At 46.5% G+C, this 18,161-nt stretch overlaps 1 protein-coding gene across 1 annotated transcript in view; it reads right to left on the minus strand.

Annotated features, from left to right (window-relative positions):
- The window catches only part of THADA (THADA armadillo repeat containing), a 626,363-nt gene that overhangs the window by 543,933 nt on the left and 64,269 nt on the right, over positions 1 to 18,161 (minus strand). The window contains exons 17-19 of the mRNA XM_069768603.1: positions 12,094 to 12,316; positions 9,484 to 9,619; positions 4,345 to 4,481 (exon numbers count right to left, since the gene is read on the minus strand). Coding sequence (XP_069624704.1) covers positions 4,345 to 4,481; positions 9,484 to 9,619; positions 12,094 to 12,316 — 496 coding nt within the window. The remainder of the gene's footprint in view (positions 1 to 4,344; positions 4,482 to 9,483; positions 9,620 to 12,093; positions 12,317 to 18,161) is intronic.

Here is an 18,161-nt window from a genome sequence, read left to right on the forward strand (position 1 = left end):
ACAGAGTGAAAGAGAGCGACAGAGTGAAAGAGAGCGACAGAGTGAAAGAGAGCGACAGAGTGAAAGAGCGACAGAGTGAAAGAGTGACAGAGTGAAAGAGCGACAGAGTGAAAGAGACAGAGGGAGAGGATACTGATGTAGACATGAGAACAAAGAATAGGATGTCATGAGTTATGAGCGAGCATGCTGAGATAAGGCGTTATCTGAGCATGGTCGTGTGCTGATTGTCTTCGGCGTGCTTGAATATGAGCTGACAGCCACAACACATGTAGGGACTCTGCCTGTTTGTTAAAACCTATTTTTGGAGCACACCACAAACACTCTCTTAGGCTACGTTCAGACTAGCGTTGTGCGCCGCTGCGTCGGCGACGCAACGCACAACGCATGCAAAAACGCAGCAAAACGCACGCAAAAACGCTGCGTTTTGCGACGCGTGCGTCGTTTTTTGCCGAAAATCGGACGCAAGAAAAATGCAACTTGTTGCGTTTTCTTGGTCCGACGCTTGCGGCAAAAAAGACGCATGCGTCGCAAAACGCAACAAACAAAAACGCATGCGTCCCCCATGTTAAACATAGGGGCGCATGACGCGTGCGTCGCCGCTGCGTCACCCGACGCACACTAGCACAACTCTAGTCTGAACGTAGCCTTAGTATCCGAGCATGCTGAGATAACATCTTATCCCAGCATGTTTGCTCATCACTAGATGTCACATGGGGCAGGAATCTGCCATTACAATCTTACTATGGAAATTCTCGCTGTGGCTGTATATGTCCTTATATAACTGACTAGATGGTGGCCCGATTCGAACGCATCGGGTATTCTAGAATATGCATGTCCACGTAGTATATTGCACAGCTCACGTAGTATATTGCACAGCCCACGTACTATATTGCCCAGCCACGTACTATATTGCCCAGCCACGTAGTATATTGCCCAGCCACGTACTATATTGCCCAGCCACGTACTATATTGCCCAGCCACGTACTATATTGCCCAGCCACGTACTATATTGCCCAGCCACGTACTATATTGCCCAGCCACGTACTATATTGCCCAGCCACGTACTATATTGCCCAGCCTCTTACTATATTGCCCAGCCTCGTACTATATTGCCCAGCCTCGTACTATATTGCTCAGCCACGTACTATATTGCCCAGCCACGTACTATATTGCCCAGCCACGTACTATATTGCCCAGCCTCGTACTATATTGCCCAGCCACGTACTATATTGCCAGCCACGTACTATATTGCCCAGCCACGTACTATATTGCCCAGCCTCGTACTATATTGCCCAGCCTCGTACTATATTGCGGAGCCACGTACTATATTGCGGAGCCACGTACTATATTGCCCAGCCACGTAGTATATTGCCCAGCCACGTAGTATAGTGCCCAGTCACGTACTATAGTGCCCAGTCACGTACTATAGTGCCCAGTCACGTACTATAGTGCCCAGTCACGTACTATAGTGCCCAGCCACGTACTATATTGCCCAGCCTCGTACTATATTGCCCAGCCACGTACTATATTGCCCAGCCACGTACTATATTGCCCAGCCACGTACTATATTGCCCAGCCTCGTACTATATTGCCCAGTCACGTACTATATTGCGGAGCCACGTACTATATTGCCCAGCCACGTAGTATATTGCCCAGCCACGTACTATAGTGCCCAGTCACGTACTATAGTGCCCAGTCACGTACTATAGTGCCCAGTGACGTACTATAGTGCCCAGTCACGTACTATAGTGCCCAGTCACGTACTATAGTGCCCAGTCACGTACTATAGTGCCCAGTCACGTACTATAGTGCCCAGTCACGTAGTATATTGCTCAGCCACGTAATATATTGCCCAGCCACGTAGTATATAACACTGCCCATGCAGTATATAACCCAGGCCACGTAGTATAGAGCACAGCAATGTAGTATATTGCCCAGCCACGTAATATATACCACAGCCACATAGTATATAGCACAGCCCACATAGTATATAGCACAGAGATGCAGTATATAACACAGCCCATGCAGTATCTAACATAGCCCACGTAGTATATAGCAATGTGGGCATCATATCCCTGTTAAAAAAAGAATTAAAATAAAAAATAGTTATATACTCACCCTCCGTCAGCCCCCCGGATGCAGGCGAGGCGTTTACCGATGCTCCTCGCAACGCTCCGGTCCCAAGAGTGCATTGCGGTCTCGCGAGATGATGACGTAGCGGTCTCGCGAGACCGCTACGTCATCATCTCGCGAGACCGCAATGCATGGACAGGTCACCGGAGCGTCGCGAGGAGCGGGAAAGGCTACGTGGCTGGGCAATATACTACGTGGCTGGGCAATACACTACGTGGCTGGGCAATACACTACGTGGCTGGGCAATACACTACGTGGCCGGGCAATACACTACGTGGCCGGGCAATACACTACGTGGCCGGGCAATACACTACGTGGCCGGGCAATACACTACGTGGCCGGGCAATACACTACGTGGCTGGGCAATACACTACGTGGGCTGTGCTATATACTACGTGGGCTGTGCTATATACTACGTGGGCTGTGCTATATACTACGTGGGCTGTGCTATATACTACGTTGGCTGTGCTATATGCTACATGGGCTGTGTTATACGCTGTTGTGAATTCTGTGGCAGAGCTCCCTCCTGTGGTCACAAGTGGTACTTCGGCTGATTCTCTCTGGGAGCTTCCGTTTGTGGAGGAAACTGGTACTGCTGCTTCTGAGTTTCCTCCCTCAGGTGATCTGGTGAGGTCGTTAGGTGCTTCTCTACTTAACCCCACCTAATGCTTTGATTCATGCTTCCTGTCAATGTTCCAGTGTTGGACTTGTGTTTCTCTGGATCATTCCTGTGGCCTGCTGCTCTGCATAGCTAAGTGCTTCTTTGCTATTTGTTGCTATTTTTTCTGTCCAGCTTGTCTATTTGTTTTGCTGGAAGCTCTGGGACGCAAAGGGTGTACCTCCGTGCCGTTAGTTCGGTACGGAGGGTCTTTTTGCCCCTTTGCGTGGTTTTCTTTAGGGTTTTGTGTAGACCGCAAAGTTATCTTTCCTATCCTCGTTCTGTCTAGAATATCGGGCCTCACTTTGCTGAATCTATTTCATCCCTACGTTTGTCTTTTCATCTTACTCACAGTCATTATTTGTGGGGGGCTGCCTTTTCCTTTGGGGTATTTCTCTGAGGCAAGGTAGGCTTATTTTTTCTATCTTCAGGCTAGTTAGTTTCTCAGGCTGTGCCGAGTTGCATAGGGAGCGTTAGGCGCAATCCACGGCTGCCTCTAGTTGTGTTTGGAGAGGATCAGGGATTGCGGTCTGCAGAGTTCCCACGTCTCAGAGCTCGTTCTATTGTTTTGGGTTATTGTCAGATCACTGTATGTGCTCTGACCTCCATGTCCATTGTGATACTGAATTGCCTTTCATAACAATACGCTACTTGGCTGTGTTATATACTACGTGGCTGTTATATACTACGTGGGCTGTGTTATACGCTACTTGGCTGTGCTATATTTCTCTGCTGTATCTGTGCATCATGAATCGGGTATGTGTTAAAGAGGAAGGCCCACTGAGACTCTTTCGCCCGGGGCCCTCAAAAACCTGGGCTGTGCTATATGCAACGTGGCTGTGTTATATACTACGTGGCTGTGCTATATACTACTATGTGGGCTGTGCTATATACTACGTTGCTGTGCTCTATACTACGTGGTCTGGGTTATATACTGCTTGGGCAGTGTTTTATACTATGTGGCTGTGCTATATACGACGTGGCTGGGCAATATACTACGTGGCTGGTCAATATAGTACGTGGGCTGGGCAATATACTACGTGGGCTGGGCAATATACTACGTGGCTGGGCAATATACTACGTGGCTGGTCAATATACTACGTGGCTGGGCAATATACTACGTGGCTGGGCAATATACTACGTGGCTGGGCAATATACTACGTGGCTGGGCAATATACTACGTGGCTGGGCAATATACTACGTGGCTGGGCAATATACTACGTGGCTGGGCAATATACTACGTGGGCTGGACAATATACTACGTGGCTGGGCAATATACTACGTGGCTGGGCAATATACTACGTGGCTGGGCAATATACTACGTGGCTGGGCAATATACTACGCATATTATACTACGTGCATTATTCTAAAAAACTTCATAAATAAACTACTTACATACTCTAGAATACTCGATGCGTTAGAATCAGGCCACCATCTAGTATATATAATAATCGGGTATCTAAAATGTGATAAACTTTATAATCCAGAAATATTGTAATATTCACATAACTGGAATCAATTGTAGAGAAAACAAACAAGACTGAGAAAATTACCAGACTCCGTGTCCATTGGCATGAGACCTTCCGGTGATGAGCTGTGGACAACTGGAGAGACGACCGCGGACAGCCGATAGGACACCGAGATCAGCCGTGATACCAGCCGTCTCCACTGCTCCACATCCGAGACGTCCCTGTGCACAATGAAAATCAACACATTAAAGGGGGAAAAGGAGGGCCACTTCAAACTGGAAGGAAGTTCTAGAGAAGCCCCCCAAAAACGGCTTCCTCTTCTAGAAAAGGAAAAAAATGCAAGTAGTTTCCTATTCCAGCACATATTCTGTCCATCACCACACTTTTTTAAGAGATGAATGAGATATTTGTCCCCACTTTTATTAATGCCTTTAAATGAATGTGGCTAAACTGCAATACCAGACACCCCCAGAGAGGAGAGTGGCGCTGTTTCTACAAATGTAAATCAGATCTCCTTTTCCTCTTGTACAATGCCTTTACGCATCAGTTTATTGCTTTACCAGTTAGGATATGTAAATAAATTATTCTGATGTAATAACTTTTTTCATTCTTCCCACAGCTTCCTATAAAAGATGTTTTATTATTACAGGGAATATTCTAATGAAATGAATGCAGCATCTGTCATCAGCCCATAGATAGCTCGCATAGTCCACGACGAAAATGTTAAGCCACCTCATTAAGTGCCTCCAGGGGTGTTGAATCACTGCCTGCAAGCAGGTTATCTGATAGAGAGCAGACATGGAGTGTCTACACAAAGCAATTAACAAGGTAGATGTCAATGTTGGACAACAATCTGCGTCAGAACCCAGGACACGTTTTCTATTTTCCAGTGTTCTATTTTTTTTTTAGTCCCCTTAGGGCACTTGAACCTGCGATCATTTGATTAAGTTATACTACATAACACAAAGCTTGACAGTGGAAAGCAAATGGTTAACAGCAGCAGACAAAACTCCGCTTTACCCTTGGCTGTTAAGACACAGATTCCTGATATTTAATTTAGCTGCCATCTGCATTATATGGAGCAGGCTCAGCTCCATGACCGATATATCGGTCGCACAGGGTAAAAAGGTTATAGGGAACCTGTCAGGTCCCCTGTGCCCCCAGAACCACCAGCAGTTGTGTCTACGTTGTTCCCCTGAAGGCAGATCTTCTAAACTTCCGATCATCTGCAGTTCCTCTAGTGTCGGGTGTACGCGTGCCAGCTTCAGAAGAACAGCGAAGTGAGGGCAAGAGGCCGTGCGCATGCACGAGGTATGTATAGCGCTAGCGATGACCCCATCAGGAAATGAGATGACCTCAGGTGTGGTATTTCCTGATGAAGGGGGCATGAGACCCCTGAAACGCGTTGAATAAAACCACTGTGAATCAACTATACTCTCCTGAAATTCATCTTAGCGGCAGCGCAGAATTTTAACTACAAATCTCCCTTTGAAGACATTATTTTTTCTGGTCGGTGAAGACCTGTGGATCTGCAGCAGCCGCTATCTATATGCTCTAATCTCATCCTAACCAGGTGAGCAAATTTGGTGTATATTCTCCTCTATGTAACGTGGATAAAACCCTATTGCGCTCTTTGTCTCCTCATTGTTTTGCAACAGCATATGAGCCCCACACAGCCTCCCCATGGACAGCATTAGTCCAACACAGCTTCCCCATGTCCCACATTTGAGCCCCACACAGCCTCCCCATGGCCAGCATGAGGCCCACACAGACTCTACCCATGTCCATGTTAAGATCTCCATAGCCTCCCCATGTCAAGATCCCCACAGCCTCCCCATGTTCATGATAAGACGCCCATAGCCTCCCTATGTCCATAAGACCCATATAGCCTCCAAATGTCCATAAGACCCATATAGCCTCCCCATGCCCATGATATGATCATATAGCCTCCCCATGTCCATAAGACCCATATAGCCTCCCCGTGCCCATAAGACCCATATAGCCCACCCATGCCCATGATATGACCATATAGCCTCCCCATGTCCATAAGACCCATATAGCCTCCCCATGCCCATAAGACCCATATAGCCTCCCCATGTCCATAAGACCCATACAGCCTCCCCATGTCCATAAGACCCATACAGCCTCCCCATGTCCATAAGACCCATATAGCCTTCCCATGTCCATAAGACCCATATAGCCTTCCCGTGCCCGTGATAAGAACCATATAGCCTCCCCATGTCCAGAAGACCCATACAGCCTCCCCATGTCCATAAGACCCATATAGCCTTCCCGTGCCCGTGATAAGAACCATATAGCCTCCCCATGCCCATAAGACCCATACAGCCTCCCCATGTCCATAAGACCCATATAGCCTTCCCGTGCCCGTGATAAGAACCACACAGCCTCCCCATGTCCATAAGATCCATATAGCCTCCCCATGTCCATAAGACCCATATAGCCTTCCCGTGCCCGTGATAAGAACCACACAGCCTCCCCATGTCCATAAGATCCATATAGCCTCCCCATGCCCATAAGACCCATATAGCCTCCCCATGTCCATAAGACCCATATAGCCTTCCCGTGCCCGTGATAAGAACCATATAGCCTCCCCATGTCCATAAGATCCATATAGCCTCCCCATGTCCATAAGACCCATACAGCCTCCCCATGTCCATAAGACCCATATAGCCTTCCCGTGCCCGTGATAAGAACCATATAGCCTCCCCATGCCCATAAGACCCATATAGCCTCCCCATGTCCATAAGACCCATATAGCCTTCCTGTGCCCATAAGACCCATATAACCTCCCCATGCCCATAAGATCCATATAGCCTCCCCATGCCCATAAGACCCATATAGCCTCCCCATGTCCATAAGACCCATATAGCCTTCCCGTGCCCGTGATAAGAACCATATAGCCTCCCCATGCCCATAAGACCCATATAGCCTCCCCATGTCCATAAGACCCATGTAGCCTTCCCGTGCCCATAAGACCCATATAACCTCCCCATGTCCATAAGACCCATATAGCCTTCTCATGCCCGTGATAAGACCCATATAGCCTCCCCATGTCCATAAGACCCATATAGCCTCCCCGTGCCCATGAGACTCATATAGCCTTCACATGCCCATGAGACCCATATAGCCTTCCCATGTCCATAAGACCCATATAGCCTCCCCGTGCCCATGAGACTCATATAGCCTTCACATGCCCATGAGACCCATATAGCCTTCCCATGTCCATAAGACCCATATAGCCTTCCCGTGCCCGTGATAAGAACCATATAGCCTCCTCATGCCCATAAGACCCACATAGCCTCCCCATGTCCATAAGACCCATATAGCCTTCCCGTGCCCATAAGACCCATATAGCCTCCCCATGTCCATAAGACCCATATAGCCTCCCCATGTCCATAAGACCCATATAGCCTCCCCGTGCCCATGATAAGACCCATATAGCCTTCACATGCCCGTGATAAGACCCATATAGCCTCCCCATGTCCATAAGACCCATATAGCCTTCCCGTGCCCATGAGACCCATATAGCCTTCACATGTCCATGAGACCCATATAGCCTTCCCATGCCTATAAGACCCATATAGCCTTCCCGTGCCCATGAGACCCATATAGCCTTCACATGCCCGTGATAAGACCCATATAGCCTTCACATGTCCATGAGACCTATATAGCCTTCCCATGCCTATAAGACCCATACAGCCTCCCCATGTCCATAAGACCCATATAGCCTTCCCGTGCCCGTGATAAGAACCATATAGCCTCCCCATGCCCATAAGACCCATATAGCCTCCCCATGTCCATAAGACCCATATAGCCTTCACATGTCCATGAGACCCATATAGCCTTCACATGTCCATGAGACCCATATAGCCTTCCCATGCCTATAAGACCCATATAGCCTTCCCGTGCCCATGAGACCCATATAGCCTTCACATGCCCGTGATAAGACCCATATAGCCTTCACATGTCCATGAGACCTATATAGCCTTCCCATGCCTATAAGACCCATACAGCCTCCCCATGTCCATAAGACTCATATAGCCTTCCCGTGCCCGTGATAAGAACCATATAGCCTCCCCATGCCCATAAGACCCATATAGCCTCCCCATGTCCATAAGACCCATATAGCCTTCACATGTCCATGAGACCCATATAGCCTTCACATGTCCATGAGACCCATATAGCCTTCCCATGCCTATAAGACCCATATAGCCTTCCTGTGCCCATGAGACCCATATAGCCTTCACATGCCCGTGATAAGACCCATATAGCCTTCACATGCCCGTGATAAGACCCATATAGCCTTCACATGTCCATGAGACCCATATAGCCTTCCCATGCCTATAAGACCCATATAGCCTTCCCGTGCCCATGAGACCCATATAGCCTTCCCATGCCCATAAGACCCATATAGCCTCCCCATGTGCAGCCAACATCCCCATACACATAAATAAATAAAACAAAAACTCATACTCACCTTTCTCCCGTTCCCATGGCGCTCTGCTATGCTTCTGCCTCCTATGCGCTGACTCTCCATAGTACACAGCTGACACGATGACATGTCGCGTCAGCTGTTTCATACACTGATTGGTGGAGAAAGTGGCTGGAGGCCCCTCCTCCACCAATGCAGTCAGCGTGGATGGCGAGCGGAGACTGCGAAGATTGCAGGCAGGCGTGTGGGCGGGAGACTGTGGGAGGACAGAATGTGGGTGGGTTGAGACCGTGGGTGGGAGGAGAATGTGGGTGGACAGACTGTGGGTGGGAGGAGACTGCAAGCGGGCGGAGACAACAAGCGGCAGGCACGGTGCGGACCGTGGGCCACTGTGTTCAGCCTCTCGGTTGTCTCGGTCCACATCCGGCCCTCTGGCTGTTCCAGTCCGGCCGCGAGCCACACTTTGCCCAGGCCTGTTCTAGAAGCGTGGGGGACCAGACAGTTTCCCTTTAAAGCATATCAATGTACCTGCCTGCAGCCGCCACTAGGGGGAGCTTATGCTGCATACAGTAAACTCACACGCTCCCTCTAGTGGTGACAGCAGCCAGTCAGAATAATGTCTATAAAATCCAAGTCTACAGAGATTATGAGCTCTGCATCAGGAAAATACATCTCTGACCACTATAAAGACATATTACGAAATTAACCAGGATAGGATATTTAGGCTAATCAGTTTTTTAATGGCGAATACCCACCGATTAATTACTTACCCCATAGAAAACTGCTGCAGGGCTCCAATAACACAGTGTACGCGGCCATAGAGGGGAAAGGAGGCGGCTGCTTCCAGCAATGAATTCTCTGCCTTCGTGATTTCATACTCAAGGCTATCCATCAGCAGCCGAATAACTGAAGAAAAGCAAATTACATTACTGCATCAACCCTCTAATGGACACTTTACTGCAGATTTCCTCTTCTATATGAAACGCAGAACAGAAAACACGTAGATCCATTATTAGGGGAACACAAGCATCTACCAGAAAAAAAATGCTAAAATGTAAATGATCCACCTGCGCAGCCAAGATGAATGCAAGCTCTAAAAAAAATTATATGCAGAGAGCTCCCCCTTGTGGAGGCAATTGGATACACATATTCTGTCAATTAAAGGGGTATTCCTTATTTAGCGATCCAAAGAAAGAAGCGGCTGCAGCACTGGTGCTAGCACGTGGCCCCCTTGAGTGTTTTTCAGTGTGGCTCCATTTCCCTGTATAATTGGGTGGCTGAGAGCACCGCCGCGCAGGAGAACAGTTCTCAGGATTCGGAGGGGGTGCCAGAGATCTGACCCCCCGTGATAATAAAATGATGGCATATCCTAGTGATCTGCTATGTCACAGAAACATGTGAGAAGATCTTTCGGCAATGTTCATACTATTCTGACCTTAAAGGGGTTATCCACTTTTGAGGACAATTTTATTTTTATTATTATTTTTTTTTTTTTTACTTGAATACTTGCAATTGCACCTAAAAATAATTTTTGCAATTGAGTATAAAGAAACATATTGCATCGTTTTGCCTTTTATAGCGTCTAGTGATGTACTGTGTTGTGCTGGCTGCAGAATGAGTGAAAGGAGAATACATCAGTGAGCTCCCTAGGATGGTCTGATGGGAAGTGGGGTTTTTTTTTTTAACTCTCATCTGCCTTTTTCTAAGCTCCTCTCGGCTGATTTTTGCCCATAGATCACATGAAAGTAGAATCTGCTGGGAAATAAAGAGGCCGAAAACGTCCAAACGTGGAACATTTTTAATAAGACCCGATTGCAAAAATGATGATGGCAACGATCAGGCCCTGGCGTTGATGTCGCGGAGGCGCCGATCAGAAGGGAGAGGGAACCCCCTCTTTCTCCCAGCCTTCTAAATGCTGCGATCGATATGGACTGCGGCATTTAGAGGGTTAAATGGCCTTGGGCAGTGCGAGCACCGCTCCTGGAAATAACAGCCGGGACTCGGCTTCAACTTATGCCGAGCTCCCTGTGGCGATCACAGCTCCTGTGCTGCGCGCAATCGACATGACGCGCCCATACGTTGGGAACGCCTGTCTGACCATGACGTATTGGTACACCAAAGGTCGTGCAGGGGTTAGATGTCTGCATTAATAAATTACCTCCCCAAACCAATGTCACTCCTGTGCTTTGAGCCGGATAACCTCCGCTGGTCTTCAGACATAAACGACGTCAGGTAACCGCTGCAGCCAATCAGCGAACATAAGGCTCTGAGCATAAAAGTGGCGCTAGTCCGTTCGAGAAGTGTATTTTTTTTTCTTTAAAATTTATGTATCACACAGCAGCAATTAATAAGGGGTTGTACAAAAGTGGACAATCCCTTAAAATGACTTTCTTCAACTTTGTGTTTTCCAGAGGCCAGGGAAAAAGACACAAGAGGGATGTGCCGCCAGTCCCAGTGGTTATCTGACTGCTGATTTAGTGACTAGTGGTCAGGTTGCCAGCACTTCCAGTCCAGGCAGAGATTATCTGAGTGGTGGGGCGGATATCAGTCGTAAATATTGCCGCCTCACCACCACCAGAGCTGCCGCCTCACCAACCACCAGAGCTGCCGCCTCACCACCACCAGAGCTGCCGCCTCACCAACCACCAGAGCTGCCGCCTCACCACCACCAGAGCTGCCGCCTCACCACCACCAGAGCTGCCGCCTCACCAACCACCAGAGCTGCCGCCTCACCACCACCAGAGCTGCCGCCTCACCAACCACCAGAGCTGCCGCCTCACCACCACCAGAGCTGCCGCCTCACCACCACCAGAGCTGCCGCCTCACCACCACCAGAGCTGCCGCCTCACCACCACCAGAGCTGCCGCCTCACCAACCACCAGAGCTGCCGCCTCACCACCACCAGAGCTGCCGCCTCACCACCACCAGAGCTGCCACCTCACCAACCACCAGAGCTGCCGCCTCCCCATCACCAGAGCTGCCGCCTCACCACCACCAGAGCTGCCGCCTCACCAACCACCAGAGCTGCCGCCTCACCATCCACCAGAGCTGCTGAACCCCCGACCTTCTGTCTCTTCCCCACTATCCCATAGAATGTAAGTCCGCAAGGACAGGGTCCTCTCCCCTCTGTACCAGTTTGCCATCGTAAATTTGTTTACTGTAAACGATATCTATAACCCTGTATGTAACCCCTTTCTCATGTACAGCACCATGGAATTAACGGTGCTATATAAATAAATAAATAATAAAAAAATATAGTTCTTTTCTTTTATACATATCCTTAAGAATTTTTTTTTTATAGAAAAAAAGATAGCAAAAAACACCTTTAAACGGGGTAACGAAGTATAATATAAAGTAAATATAAGCCAGTGATAACGAACCCTTTAAGGTGTTTCTCTCCACAAAGCTGCGGCTGTCTATGTAGACGGACGGATCGTTGCCCTCTCGGTGCCCGTCTTGTGCCATCTGACCCAGCGTGGCCTCCAGACCCTCCTGATGGATCAAGAAATTCAGCAAGTAGGAAGCGGTCACACAATCAAAGTGCTTGGTGCTCGTACTGAGATCCATCGCCGCTTGCAGCAGAACCAGAAGTTTCTCCGGCTCCTGAAATAATAAATGAAGACGTTACCGCTCTACCCTCCAGCTTCAAAGTCGTGGCAATGAGGCGACCACTAAAGGGCCGGCACCTACAGCAAAGGGCTGGATTGCCATTTTTCTTTTTAGTAATTTTGCTGCCAAAAAGTTAAAAGCAACGATGAAAGTTGGTTATTTTTTCAAGAATATAACAAATAAGGAAGACTAATGTATGCACAATAAGTGTACGTCATCTCCTGCAGTAAAGGAGCAGATCACTCATTCCTCACGTTGCACCTTGATGCGTTCAATGACTGGTGAGTTAATTCTCTCATTAGCTGGGAGCTGCTGATCGCCCCGTGATGCAAATACACGGATAGCTAGTTTATGGATAAGTAGTTCAGTATGGAGACCGAGCGTCACGCTCAGCACTTACATATATATGTAGTTTTCTGCAATGCTTTCTTTACAAGGACTTGTGTGCATACAGTCCGACTCTACCCCTCAAACGTCCCATAGAGGGTCTATCACCCCAAATAGTCTCATACTTTGCACTGATGAAAGAGGCGAGAATCTCATACAGCCAGTATATGAAATGGAGGTCTTTTTTTTTGGGGGGGAAAGATTTTGGCTTGGCTTCATATTCTAAGTGATGTTACAAGTCTCTTTAAAGGGGACCAGTCACCAGGTCAAAAAGTGTCAAGTTTTTGCTGCTCTCCTGAGTATTATACTTTTTTTTTTTTTTTCAATCCACCATACAGTTCCACAGATCTGATTACTAACCTATAACATTTTGACTCCACCCAAAATAATTTAGGACGTAATTGCAGTGATGATTCGAGTTGTAAACGTGAGATGGCCAAAGCGCAGGTTAGAGTAACCAATATAAACCCTGCCCGCAGTATTAAAGAAGCCAAAAACAGGAGCAAATTAACTGGCTATAATACAAATTTAAAAAAAAGTATCAACATTTCTAGGAAAAATGCCCAAACCCATTTTACCCATAGAGTACAGCTCACGATTCAATAGCATTATGGAGATCATTAACATATTTTTTCAGTACTTTATGAGGATAAAATGTTGGTCTCTATTTGGAAATCAGGAGGTAAGAAGGTTCCATCCCTAGGAAATGGAAACGCCATGATTAAGGATCCTAGCTAAAACGCGTTGGTCTATTTCATATGGATTTCTTGTGGTGACCGACAAATTTGTATTTTTATACTGGAATAATAAAAAAGTGAGTTTTTATACATTATTCCACCTCGGTCTATTGTCGCTACTACTACTTTTCTCTTTTTTTATCCCTAGGAAAGGGAAACACCATGTTTAAGGCTCCTCGCTGAAACGCGTTGGTCTACTTCACTTCGATTTCTAGTGGTGACCGACAAATTTGTATTTTTATACTGGAATAATAAAAGTAAAGTTTTTATACAATAATTATTCCACCTCGGTCTATTGTGGCTGGAGACTACTTTTCTCTTTTTTTTTAATCCCTAGGAAATGTTCTCTCACCGAGCTTTTTTAGGTCTGAGATCCAGCTAAACATGGCTTTGGTCTGGAAAGAGTGAGGCTACCAGCATGTGGTGGTGATATTAGGAGACTATCCCTGACACAGGAGGCCTTTTGGATATTCAGTTTGGGAACCAGGTTTCCCGAAGGTCTGAATTTGCGCTGAGATAATATGTGTAACACTTAGGTTTTCCATTTAATCATCATCACGATGTTTATTGTCTCTTACACGTTTTTATTCTTAGCCTTTATACATTTCTTTATGTGTTTGTAAGTGCTTGTTTTGCATTGGTTTCAATCATGGCGTGATTGTTATCCTATTGGAGCTGTTCACACCTGTTTATAGGATCCATGGGATATCTTTCCCATCAGGCTTTCAGGAAGAACGCCATCTTGCGTTCGAAACGCGGCGCCATGTGCTCTCCACTTTATCCATAAGGAATTTTAATATTTTGAATAAAAGAGTATTTTATATATCATTCAACCGGAAGGTGGACTCCGTCCCCTGCCTGCTGGACCACATAATACGGTGTGCTGCCTTTTTCTCCTATTTTTTTTTTTTGTAAAGCTGTACCAGTACTGTTCTTGTACTGTTGAAGCGTAAACCTTGTCGTGATGAGATTTGGAATATGTCGAAAAATCTCGTTGCAGTGAACATGATCCAATACTTTTCCACGATGATTGAAAAAAGGGAGAGCATCACCAGAAAATGGCTCATTATTGTTGAATACTCAATAGAGAGTGTGAAAAGAAGTCTATATGCAATATACATTTATACATGCATTCCATGGTCATGTGTCATAGCGCCCCCTGCTGTTTATCTCGTGACAGCACTGTAGGTCCACTTTCCGTGGTGGACACACGTGCTCAGTAGAGTCCCAGCACTGTCTCTGCGCAGAGATCGGAGGAGAGAAATATGTCTGTCTCACTCAATTTACTGTATGAGGTAGAGGACGACTAGACTTGGGGACGATGATAGTTACACTTTGTTATTCCTTAGTGGGATAACCGATGCTGTGTGGCAGACCATTTTCTCTTTAGTTCTGGAGAAGAAGACGGGGGATGAAGTATTGGCAGAAGGGGACCGCGATGGACTCCTGGGAGATGCCATCCACAGTAAGAGAAGAGACCAAGACTACAGAGGAGCGAGTAAATAGGATAAAGAATTGGAGCAAGTTCAGAGAAGAGAGACCAGGACGGTGAGCGGACTATAAACTATGTCCTACGAGGAACGGTTAAAAGATCTGGGAACGATTATGTTGCAAAAAAGAAGGCTAAGAGGAGACTTAGTAGTCGTCTATTAATATCTGTAGGGCTGTCACAGTGTAGAGGGATCATCCTTATTCTCATTTGCACATCGAAACACGAGATACAGATTAGATATTAGAAAAAACTTTTTGACAGTTAGGGTGATCAATGAGCGGAACAGGCTGCCACGAGAGGTGGTGAGTTTTCCTTCAATGGAAGTCTTCAAACAGAGGCTGGACAGACATCTGTCTGGGAAGATTTAGTGAATCCTGCTTTGAGCGGGGGTTGGACACGATGACCCTGGAGGTCCCTTCCAACTCTAACATTCTATGAAAATTACTGTAGAGACTATAATTTTTTCCCAATTCATTAGAGAACCTTCTTTAAACGTTTATATTAAAACTCTGGCCACTGAAGCCACAAAATGGACTGACGCTTCCCGATCTGTAAGGACACCTTTCAGCAGTATCTTTATCGGCACAGACAATATTACAACGAGAGCCAATACCTTACCTTTACATACAACAGATAACATTATTTTTAATAGTTAATGATCACAGCTCACCTCCTCCCTGTTCCATGATCTCTGCACAGGTCATAGAGCATGCCTGCAATACTCTACCATAAAAGTCTTCTGCAGACTATGGGTTTCTATGGTCCATATAATTTATATCAGAATCTCAGGAAACATGATTTCCAGCATGTACAGAACTTAAAATTAAAAAAAAAAAAATCTACATTGAGAGAAACTGATAAAATATATGTTGAATTATTGAAAATAATACTATAATGATGACACAAGACCAAAGATTATCATTATGTCCATTATGATGAGGCAGCTTTTTGTCTGCAATGTCAGAGGAGCAAAGGGGCACTGAAACTGGCGGGATACAGCAAAGAACTTGCAAGTGTTGCGATCACTGCCTAGGATACCGGCCACCTCTGACTTTCTGCAGCTGGTGGCCAGTTAAAGAGACAAGGAGCAGCAAACGATAAATTTAGAAAATCCTGTCTTTAAAGAGGATTTTTTAATGACAAGTTTCCAAGTTGCCAGTTTTTACAAACACTTTGCAATTTTAGCCAACGTTATCACGTTGAGACAAGCCCTTTTAAGAATGATCTTGGGAAAATAGGAAAGGGATTTCTAAAATGCTATCCATGGTCTCGTATATCCTAATGTGTCTCCCCCTGTGCGGCTCTGAAGCCCGGATTTTGCTGTTCTTGCGAGTTGGCCGGCAGAACTGATCACATACCGTACGATGTGCCGGGAAATAGCTGGAACAACACGAGCAGCAGCTGATAATGTGAGACAGCGGGGAAGCCAGGATTTTCATTTGCAGGATGATTACATACTTTTAGTGAGAGTTTGGCCAATACTTCCCCCCAAAATGATTCCTAAACCGCGTCTCACACAAAAGCCAATGTACGTTTCACAATCCAATTTTCCATCACATCTCCCGTGATCCATATACCACATGGCGGATCACGTTACCCTACGGTATTACGCCAACTCCATGGATAAAAAAAAAAAAAGATTACTCGCCTAATAAAATATACTAACAGAATATTTGAAAATAAAACTAGAAAATAGATAAAAGTCAATCAGGATCAATACACCTATGGAAATCAGAGATCTAGTTTCTGCTCACAGCTGAGAATTTGGTACAATTTTATCCAGTCTACGTGATGATCTGTGGGGAACGAAACAACGCCCAATGCCATGGCCGATATTGGCCCGCCGTGTGCGTGGAGCTTCAGCAAGTGGTTGAATCCGGAGCTAAACACTTTGGAAACATTTTACTTACACTGATAGGGCGCAGTCAGACGGCCGTATATATCGGAGTGAGATACTATCACAATGCTCGGACTGGCCGGCGGCTTTCCCGATCTGAACGTCACAGCTGCATAGAAATATATAGAGCCGTCACACTCGGGTCAGGAGAACTGTCAGCCAGTCCAATTTATAGGGACTTCTGACTGCGCTCAGAGATCGGACCGCAGGGCTCGGACTGGCCGGTGGCTCTCCCAACCTGACTGTGACAACTGCCTAGAAATATATGGAGCCGCCACCCTCGGGAGAGACGACAGCCAGTCCGACCATTGAGGACTAAGCTCAGTCCCACTTATATGGCCGTCTGACTGCGCCTCGATATCGGACTTCAGTGCTCGGACTGGCCGGTGGCTTTCCAGACCTGAACGCGACATCTGCATACAAATATGTGGAACCGCCACGCTCGGGTTGAGAGAGACGCCAGCCAGTCCAAGCACTGAGAACCGATCTCAGTCCCATTTATATGGCAGTCTGACTACGCCCTCAGATAGGACCTCAGTGCTTGGACTGGCCGGTGGCTTTCCAGACATGAGCACGACACCTGCATAAAAATATATGGGGCAGTCATGCTCGGCTCGGGGGGAGCCGACGGCCAGTCCGCGCGAGTTATACGGCTGTCTGACTGCACCCATACACTGTAGAAAACTATCAGCACAGTAGGGAGATCCGTGTAACTCTGTTTTTCAGCCACAAATGCCGAATAGGAAGGAATCCTTGAACTGGGACCAGCACCTATCAGATACTCGTGGAATAGAATTTTGATTTGCCTTAAAATGTCTCAAGTGGAATTGCCCCTTTAAGCTTTACTACAACCCTTGGAGGTAATGCAAACTTGCACTGTGGCCCCCCCAGATCAAAAAAAAGTTGCACGTCTGGGCATTAGTGTAATAATAATAATAATAATAATAATAAATAATCTCTATTTATATAGCGCCAACATATTCCGCAGCGCTTTACAGTTTAACAGTATCATTTATGTGTGAACAATTCTGTGGGGTGAGCAGCCTTTCGTCTAAATCCAGACTACTTGGGCATTAATGAGGTTGCCACTATTGGGGAGGGGACTTTTTCGTTTTTTTTTTTTTCTTAAATGCATGTATTTGATGCTAAAAATCATTTTTGCGATTGGGATTCATTACAAAATTTGCATTATTTTGGCTTTACAAGCTCTTTGTTTCCCCGCGCATTGAACTTTAAAGCGGTCTTTGGCCATAAATCTGCTGAGAGGCTCCCAGAAAAAAACAGATATAGGAGTTAGAAATGCTCCATCCAGACTGTCTTACACTT

Source organism: Ranitomeya imitator, chromosome 5 (assembly GCF_032444005.1).
Source record: "Ranitomeya imitator isolate aRanImi1 chromosome 5, aRanImi1.pri, whole genome shotgun sequence".
In the NCBI taxonomy this organism is placed as follows: domain Eukaryota; kingdom Metazoa; phylum Chordata; class Amphibia; order Anura; family Dendrobatidae; genus Ranitomeya; species Ranitomeya imitator.